Below are 9,452 nucleotides of genomic sequence, written 5' to 3' on the forward strand. Positions count from 1 at the left end.
TTCTCATTATTGTTTGTATTTAGTCGTTTTATAGGGAGTGTGTTGCTGTCGTATAAAAAATAATTGTACAACCACTTTTAAACATTACTATGCATTCAAGTATGGAACCAAACCATAGTGGTTGCAGGTTTCGCTTTCTTGCATCATTCGTGAATTTAATCGTGTATTTATAGTGTTGGTGAAAGTTGGAGGACTGAGGAAGGTTATGCGTCGTCTATTAGATCGCTATCATGATTAAGAGTAATGTGGCAATTGAATCTACTTTGCACCCTCCCCGTGGGGATTCCGGGTTAGAATATGTCCCCAGCAACCTAAACTGGTTGGAAAAGGCGATCAGGTGGTCAGGTTCCGTGACCTGGTTGATGGAGTGCCAACCCCGTCGACGTGGACCTTTGCTCACAATTTCACTGAAATGGATTCTCTGGTCCACGCTCGTCATAAGGCTGGGAACATGCTGCGTGCGGCGTTCAACAACAAGGGAACAAACAAATATAATGTTTCGGCTCCCTCCGCCCCCTTCTTTGGGGATCCTCTGCCAAGTATCCATTAGTTTCGTAGTGGCTAAGTGTGGCTTACTCATGAAATAGAACTTTTAGCTTTAAGGTACTACAGGAATCGTAGTGATTGTCCGCTTTACCACTCAACACTGATCCTAACAGACATCTCGCGTTCAGAGAAACAAATCAACAAGAGCCTTTTCACATCTTTTATATACGTCAGATCCCCAGCATACAGATTTCGAATAGACTCAAACACAGAACACCGGAACTGCACTAATCCATTCTGTCATCGTTGACCAGTATTGCTATTCTGTATCGTTCCTTGTATATCATTTCAGCCAATTGGTTATCGAGTTACCGTTAGGGCGTCATCTGTTTCTTTGGTATGCTGGTGATGTCACTTGACAGTTACTGACAGAGGACGCCGACATCTTCATGGTGACGACAGTTGTGAGTGCCCCATGGTAGGTGACTACACTGGCTCAGAAATGACTCGTTCCCAACACACTGTACGTTATCCAGTAGGATTGGGTCACTTCCTTGACCATAGTGAGCTTGGCCTCTGTGCACTGCGTTCCCTCTGGAAATATGTATACGAATGTTGTAAAACTGGTAAGACCTTTTTCTTATGACTGTCTGCTGAGGTTTACAACATCCTATATAGTGTTTATTGAAGTTTACCGTCATTTTGGTACAGCTATCATCCATCTAAGAAGTCTGTGACATATAAAACGTGTTTTAATAGAGTGCTTAATGTTAACAGTGTTGCCGTGCTTATATTAAAGGTTACTAGCTAGGCTCAGATCGATGATATCGAACTTGACGTTTACTGTTACTGATAGCAAATATGCCAATGGGTCTGTTACCAGTGTTTCGATGAACGATGAGTTGTGTTACATCAGCACACAGCATGCCTAAATTTTGCCACTAATCGTAATAGGAAAATCAAACCTTCCACTCTTATGAAAAACATGTGTAAAATCTTATAAATCGTTATGTGTGTAGTTGAATGACAAAAGTGAGTTTTGTTTAACGCTGCTTTAAACTGCATTCCAGTTATATCACGGCTTGTCAGTTTAATGTGGTAGGAAAGCCCGAAGTGATGCAGGTGAAACCCACGAGCCCGGGTATGCTGCCACACCTAGAAATAAAATCTAGACGAACCTAGATTCGAACCCACAATCAAGGGTTTCTGGCCTGCACTGCATAGTGAATTGCGGTGCCTTAGACGACTGGGCTTTCCGTCCCCCCGAATGACAACAATGTTCCTAACTGTTTCTCAAAACAACCACGTGGTCTAGTGGTAGAGCGTCCTCCCGGAGAGCGGATGGTCCGGGGTTCGATCCCCGACCGCGTCCACCAAAAGACGTTAAAAGATGGTACTTGTTGTTACCCTGTCTGGCGCTTGGCATTAAGGGGCTAAACAAGGACTGGTCGGCTCGGAGTCAGTATACAGTGTCTGAGTGGGGTATTCGTGTTAAACTGCGGCATGATATCTCAGTGAGCTAGCACTATACATCGGCATCAGTCCGGACTTGTACAAGAAGCCACACAAACACACACACGTACATGCATGTCGCTATATAAGTGCAATAATATTGGACGCGACGTTAAACCCCATTTCACCTCACATCACCTCAAAACAACCATTCTGGGATAAATTATCTTTCCCATTAAACCATATTTGTTCCGAGTCCTTCCCTTCTTGCAGAGGTGGACACGTGTAACTTTATATGATACAGCAAGAGACCATTTATCACCAGTGTTATGTTAGTTTTGGAAACTGCGTCGTTTACTAGGTATTTCCTGAACCTTTGTCGAGACACAACATAAAAAGAAAGGCAAAAATGACAGATTGATTCCAAAAATGAATTGGTCATTTCTACATGGATTTGGATTGATTTATGTGGAAAGAAGGAAGTTCTGCAGAAATTTGGTGAGAAGATGGATTTTTTAAAATAAAAAACACAACCACGTGAGAGCCTGGCGCAGGAACACACCAACCTGACATCCACGTGCAACATCACTTGTTGGGCTATTACAAAAATGGGATTTCATTTGCATGCCATCACAATCTTACAGCAAGTGAACAGAGAAAACATGCTACGACTGACGGAAGCCAAACGCAACAACGCCATCGGCTGATTGCAAATAGGAGAATCACCTACAGCTGTAGCCAGGTTTTGCCACTTTGCACCAAGAACATTACAAGACTGTGAAACCATTATCAGAAACACGTGACAACATGGCACCTTCCCAGATCCGGTCGACCACGTATCACCTCTAGAGCACGGGATTCATACACCTACGTCACTTGAAAGTGAAAGAACCACCACGGCGACCTCAGACATGAGCTCAGACAACGAGGATTGGTTGTTGGTTTGTTGTTTAACGCCGCACTCAGCAATATTCCAGCTATATGACGGCGGTCTGTAAATAATAGAGTCTGGAACAGACAATCCAGTGATTAATATCATGAGCATCGATCCATGCCATACGGATCGATGACATGCATCAACCAAGTCAACGAGCCTGACCACCCGATCCCGTTAGTCGCCTCTTACGACAAGCATAGTCGCCTTTTACGGCAAGCATGGGTTGCTGAAGACCTATTCTACCCCGGAATCTTCACGAGGAACTGTTAATATGCTGGAGGTATTCGCGCTAGACCTGCATCGTCGACTGCAATGTCAATGGTGTCAAGGTCATAAGAGTATGGTTATAACTACGATGGAGATACGTTTGGTTTAATGACGAGTCACGTTTTATGCTTCACCGTGCGGATTACAGGCGTCGCGGGGAACGTTATGCACAAAACTGCATGCAGAAGTGGACGAATTTGGGGGTGGTAGCTTGATGATGTGGGCACTCCTACACTAGTAGAACAAACTTGGACCAAGTTCTGGGGAATACAACGGCACAACGTTACACGGATTATTCAGACACACGTCCTTCCAATCATGTAACAAGTGAACGTCATTTTCCAACAAGACAATGCCCGACCACTCACGGAGGCAAGATTGACAACAGCCTTTTGCAGGAACCACAACATTCAGGTCTGGCCATGGCCCTCCATATCTCCAGATTTATACCCAATCGAACATGTATCAGATGCACTGGATCAACGACTGCGAACACGTCAGCTTCAACCAACGATTTGGTTGGTTGTTTTGTTGTTTAACGCCGCACTCAGCAATATTCCAGCTATATGACGGCGGTCTGTAAATAATCGAGTCTGGACCAGACAATCCAGTGATTCATATCATGAGCATCGATCCACGCAATTGGGATCGATGACATGCATCAACCAAGTCAGCGAGTCTGACCATCCGATCCCGTTAGTCGCCTTTTATGACAAGCATAGTCACCCTTTACGGCAAGCATGGGTTGCTGAAGACCTCTACCCCGGAATCTTTTGTCACGGGTCAACAATCAAAGAAACCACAAGCAATGCATGCCACAGTATTTCCATGGGACGACGATGCCAGTCAGTTTTGGACTCTAATGTCAGTCATACAAGATACTGAGCTCAGATAACCTACTATCCATGTGTGTCCTGTGGCACATAGGTTAATGACAATACAATGACAATGATGTTCGCCAATTTTGAGTATTCGTTCATCCGTTGATTATTTATTTGATATATATAATATTCATATAAAACACTTTTGCGCTTTTTTGTGCTGATGGTATATACCCGTTTTTTTATACAGGTTAACATTAATAGATAATTACAGTGTTGGGTGTTCTAATATACTTACGACGGCAATCCAAGTTCTCTACAGACGACTCTGGCATTTACATCAGTGAATCCGTCGTCACAGACTGTTCCCCAAGTTGACTGGTACTTAATCTCAAGACGACCTGCTTGTGGCCCCGGAACAAGTCGAACATCTGCAGATAAATATTTGTAATACACACTGGTTTCCACAACAAATACAAACAGTTCGTGTCAATGGTTGCCTGATACATGCCCCCACCTGCCCCCTCCTCGGATGCCTGACATATTTCCCAACCCAAATAAACAAAGATAATGGTATTCATATACCGTACTTTACGTAATAAGCGCCCAGTGGCTTCTCAAAATTAGAAATAGGGGGCTATTATTAGAATATTTTATTTTTTTTAAACCAGAGTTAAAGGATAATAAATTTCGTGGTTTATGCCGACAGCCTTAAATGTTTACATACGACATTTTTTCCAGAATTTTATTGCCCATAATTATGGGTGCATATAACACGTATTATACACGAATAAATAAGTCTTGTGTACATTGATCATTTGGAAGAAGTGCTAATTGGGATTGTTCACTGGCCACTCTATTATCAAATATCGCCGTGGGCGCTTATTAGAGCTGGGCGCTTATTACGTCGAATACGGTATGAAAAACATGCATATGCTGGAAATAATTCCTGTGCACCATAACAATATTTTCAGAACATGCAATATGTACATCATACAATTTATGTTATCATTTCTTTCCCAGCATATTCCCAAAAAAGAAATCGGACAATGTTCGGTCCGATCATCTACATGACAGAATTTCATGGTTTCCCATAACATTTCACATTGCCATTACGTCCTTTTCCCACACCATCAGGGGCGGTCGGGTAGCCTAGTGGTTAAAGCGTTCGCTTGCACGCCGAAAACCCGGGTTCGAATCCCGACATGGGTACAATATGTGAAGCCCATTTCTGGTGTCCCCCGCCGTGATATTGCTGGAATATTGCTAAAATCGGCGTAAAAACATTTTCACTCACTCACTCCCACACCATCATCGCTTGAAGAATATTTCAACACATTTGAAAAATAACCGTGGCCTTTAGGACTTGAACTGCACATCACTTGTGACATCATAGTTAACATAGTTAATGTTGCCTCTCTCATGCGCATTTGCAGTATTTCGCAAACAACACGTAAATACAATATACAGTCTTGAGTTTGTCCTAGAACTCGTCCTTTGCCTCACGTAGGGAGCAGTGGGTCGGAACGTACATTCTTATGGGTTAACATGTCTGACGTATGTGAAAAGACAACTACCTTTCCTTGCCAAAACGTGAAGTCCCTCTAACAGTGTCAGAGTCTGTCAGGACTTTTTCCTGCAGCATGGCAATGTCCACGTGCAGTCTTTAGTGTTTTATTGTGGATAACAGGGGTTATCTTTCTTTCCTTGTCTTGGCTGGTGTATCGTTTACAGTCCATAGGTCAGGCTGGTCAGAACAATTTGCGCCACGCACCCGTACAAGAGGCGGACTGTGGTGGGACATTATCTTACTGGCGGGAAGCTGCCCGGCTTGAGCCTGGTGAGATATGATGATTCCTCCCAACGATAGATGTAACCCCTGACGCCATGTTCTTTGCCCATCAAGCTGGGCTGTTCACCGATAGAATGGTGCCAGCTGTTGAAATGCAGAAGCCCCCCCCCCCCCCCCTCCACGTCGCTGATAGATTCAAGGGAAAGCCAGTAATGCTTCCTATCAGGAGCATTGCAAGAGTTGCTAGAAGGGTCATGAGTGACAATCCCAGACTGCCTCAGAGATTCTGACTCCAGATTTCCCTACGCGTTTTCCATGAATGGGTAAAGCCACAAGGCTGAGGGAATATGGAGTTTTCCTTCTCACAGAAGAGCAGGCTGACGAGTCCTCTCTGACAGAGGCGTCTGGTTTTGAAGAGGCAGCCGCCTGTCGTCCCTTCTCCTGTCAGTGAGAACAGTCCCTCTACAGGAAGGCCAGGAGCAAGCCTTGGCTGTCAGAAGCTATTGGAAGCGCTTGCTATTAGGGGAAAGGTATAGATATTTTGGAGCTTGTTCCAAATGCCAGCCCATCTTTAACGTTCTTGGTCACGTCACAGTACTTGATATTCCCATACACACCATCTGCCCCGTGAAGAGATCTGGTTAGAATAGGTCTTCAGCAACCGTTGCTTCCCATAAAAGGCGACTACGCTTGTCGTAACGAGATCGGGTGCCAGATTCGATATCTTGGCTGATCGCTATCCCAATTGTATAGATCATTGCTCATGATATCAATCACTGGATTGTCTGTTCCAGACTCGATTTACATACCACCATCATATTACTGAGTGCGGCGTTAAACAAACAAACACACCGCCTGCAAGAAAAGAGCACATTATGTTTTACCTACATATGTTTTTTTCTCAGTAAAACAGGGGTTGGATTATTGTTTCTCCCCATCCCCACCCACAGAAAATAAAAAGTGTTTTCTTTCAAATACAAATGTATATTAGTTTATGGTCAGTTTATGTGAGCATGCGCCACGACTTCATTCAAACACTCACTTCTTAATACATTCCCTTTTTTCTTCTTTGTCTGTATGGTGATCTAACAACAGTCGGACTCTTATCTTCTATTGTCATTACTTTTTCATGATCTCGTACCAGTCGTTATTATAAAATTGTTGTTATTCTAGTTGTTATGTGATTATGTTGTCGGCCGTCGACAGGTGTCTATATGTGACTCGTACTGGTTATGAAAAAGCTTGATTTTGACTATGATAACAAGGTGGTGAGGTGAGGTGAAATGGGGTTTAACGCCTCGTCCAAGAGTATTGCACTTATATAGCGACATGCATGCACGTGTGTGTGTGTGGATGCCTGTACTAGTCCGGAATGATGCCGATTTATAGTGCTAGCACACTGAGATACCATGCCGCAGTTTAACATGAATACCCCACTCAAACACAGTATACTGACTCCGAGCCGACCAGTCCTTGTTTAAGCCCCTTAATGCCGAGCGCCAGGCAGGGTAACAACAAGTACCATCTTTTAACGTCTTTTGGTATGACGCAACCGGGGATCGAACCCCGGACCTTCCGCTCTACCGCTAGACCACGGAGGCGGTCATGATAACAAGGAGTGTTATGAGAGTAATAATAGAAGTGTCCAAGATTGATGCTATTCAGTTTTAAACTACAACCAAAATAAACAGTTAATATGCACCCAAGCATGTCCATATTCTACAGAACATAATAACAATAAAAAATATTCTGTTTTACATACTTGACTTCTTGAACAAAGGTCCTTTAATGCAGCCTGCAGACGATGAATTCTCGCCATGGAACAGAGAACATGTTCCATTTGCTTTAGTTAATAGAAATGCGTCACAGTTAGGTTCCGACATGCATTGGATACCACATTCGATAGGCTTGTTGGCTCTGGTTTGTCGAAGAGGCGCCATGAAACTTTGTTGTATTCTTTGAAAACGTACATTTATGCACGGCGAATTAGTCAGAACCAATTGACCAAGATGCAGTAGAACGGAGATCTTCAAGAACATGATCACAGTTTGCAAGCTGAGATCTTGTTCAAGGAAACAACACTAGGAACAGCAGGCACGTCTGTGATCAACTGCAACTCTGACACAATATGATACTGGGTTTTCATATTGATTAAAGCTGCAAATGCGTTAGTTCTAATTCATTCGCGGGAGGCGGAGCTTATTGGAGTGATCCGACCTGGGATTGAATGATAGCACACACGGCATGACGTGTTGCCATGTAACACCTCCACACGTAGGGCATATGAAAAGCAAGCAATATGTCACTCACCATCATAGTTAGTAAATATTCATGAACTTATTCCAGCACGATTCAACGTCTTTTTATCAAAGCCTTCCTGCCACGTCGTTGGTGTGAAACGTCCAAGACCTATGTTTTCATTCCCGTTCAACAAATACTAACTCCTGTAGGGAGGGAAATGTGTTTTGTGATAAATAACAGCTGTGTTAGTAAAACATTGAAAATAATTCTGTGATTGCAAACGTATTTGCCTGGCTAGCATTTCTCAAAAGATCCACAGCGATTTCAACATTGTTCTAGGCGGGTGATTGTGTTCGTTTGGCATACATCTTTACTCTTGATTGCAGTGAGCGTGAACACTCTCGCATTGGTCGATAATATTGTCAAGCTAAAACAGTAGTTTTGTGTCGTTTCCGCCGGACGTTTTGATTGTTCAGCAGCAATACGTTTTTGGCAGTGATCCTCTTGTCAAAAAGTACTCCGTGCAAAGTCACACCATGACACTCGCGATGCCCACGGATGATTCGATGTTTTACGACAAAACAACATGATAGAAATATTTTTCTACTTTGTTATTATGGGGCCATGTTTTGTTTCAAGTTCACATCTTTGCGAATCGATATCATGAAGGGCTTCTCGGCCATCAGTGGTGTAAAAAATGTGACAAAACCCTTGCCACATTAAACAGAAATCTCTGCCAAACACAGAGTCAATTGTAAACATTCCGACTATATCATGAGCATATGTTTATTAATCACTTTCAAAATTAATAGTGATGATGACACCAAGTGTTCGCGAGAAGGTGAGCACATCCTGACCCACCGGGGGCACAAGCACATACAAAAGCAAGTCTATTGCTCACCTGAAAGAAAACACGAATAGATTTTTCAACTGTCTACTTTAAAAAAATGAAAACTTTACTGTGACCTTGAATGAAACCTTGATCAACGCCCGTGAAGATCCGGGGTAGAATAGGTCTTCAGCAACCCAATCTTGCCATAAAAGGCGACAATGCTTGTCGTAAAGGGCGACTAACGGGATCGGGTGGTCAGGCTCGTTGGCTTGGCTGATGCATGTCATCGCATTCCAATTGCGTCGATCGATGCTCATGATGTCAATCACTGAATTGTCTGGTCCAGTCTCGATTATTTACAGACCGCCGTCTTATAGCTGCAATATTGATGAGTGCGGCGTTAAACAACATACCAAACACACAACAACAAAAACTTCTGAGAAAGAGTCACCTCAAAAGTTGTGAAATGAAAAAACCGAAGGCTGGAGCTGCAGGAATATTAAAGTTTAAGTCATCCGTCTTGTCATACATTCTGAATCTTAATCAAGATATCTGTAATTGAAACAGATTTGTGGTTTCCTTTATTTCTAGCTCAGGTAACCGCGTCCCTTCTGCCCATCACAC

The 9,452-nt window shown here is 43.2% G+C and overlaps 1 protein-coding gene across 1 annotated transcript; it reads right to left on the reverse strand.

The window, feature by feature from the left end:
- Positions 1–692: 692 nt before the first annotated feature.
- On the reverse strand, positions 693–7,868 carry LOC124118556 (scavenger receptor cysteine-rich domain-containing group B protein-like). Its single transcript, XM_046480729.2, has 3 exons — positions 7,518–7,868; positions 4,262–4,394; positions 693–1,080 (listed from the first exon to the last, which is right to left on the reverse strand). Exons 1-3 carry the CDS (start codon positions 7,792–7,794, stop codon positions 909–911), a joined length of 582 nt encoding a protein of 193 aa, XP_046336685.2. The 5' UTR covers positions 7,795–7,868; the 3' UTR covers positions 693–908.
- Between the last annotated feature and the right edge of the window lie 1,584 nt (positions 7,869–9,452).

This window comes from Haliotis rufescens, unplaced genomic scaffold (assembly GCF_023055435.1).
Source record: "Haliotis rufescens isolate VD_foot unplaced genomic scaffold, xgHalRufe1.0.p SCAF_84, whole genome shotgun sequence".
Classification (NCBI taxonomy): Eukaryota; Metazoa; Mollusca; class Gastropoda; order Lepetellida; family Haliotidae; genus Haliotis; species Haliotis rufescens.

Excerpts from the sequence above, each read along its gene's own strand:
- LOC124118556 (XM_046480729.2), bottom strand. The coding sequence starts at position 7,794 with ATGTTCTTGAAGATCTCCGTTCTACTGCATCTTGGTCAATTGGTTCTG. Across the intron at positions 4,395-7,517 it reads ACCTTTGTTCAAGAAGTCAA|ATGTTCGACTTGTTCCGGGG; the intron begins GTATGTAAAACA and ends ATTTATCTGCAG. Across the intron at positions 1,081-4,261 it reads AGAGAACTTGGATTGCCGTC|AGGGAACGCAGTGCACAGAG; the intron begins GTAAGTATATTA and ends ACATATTTCCAG.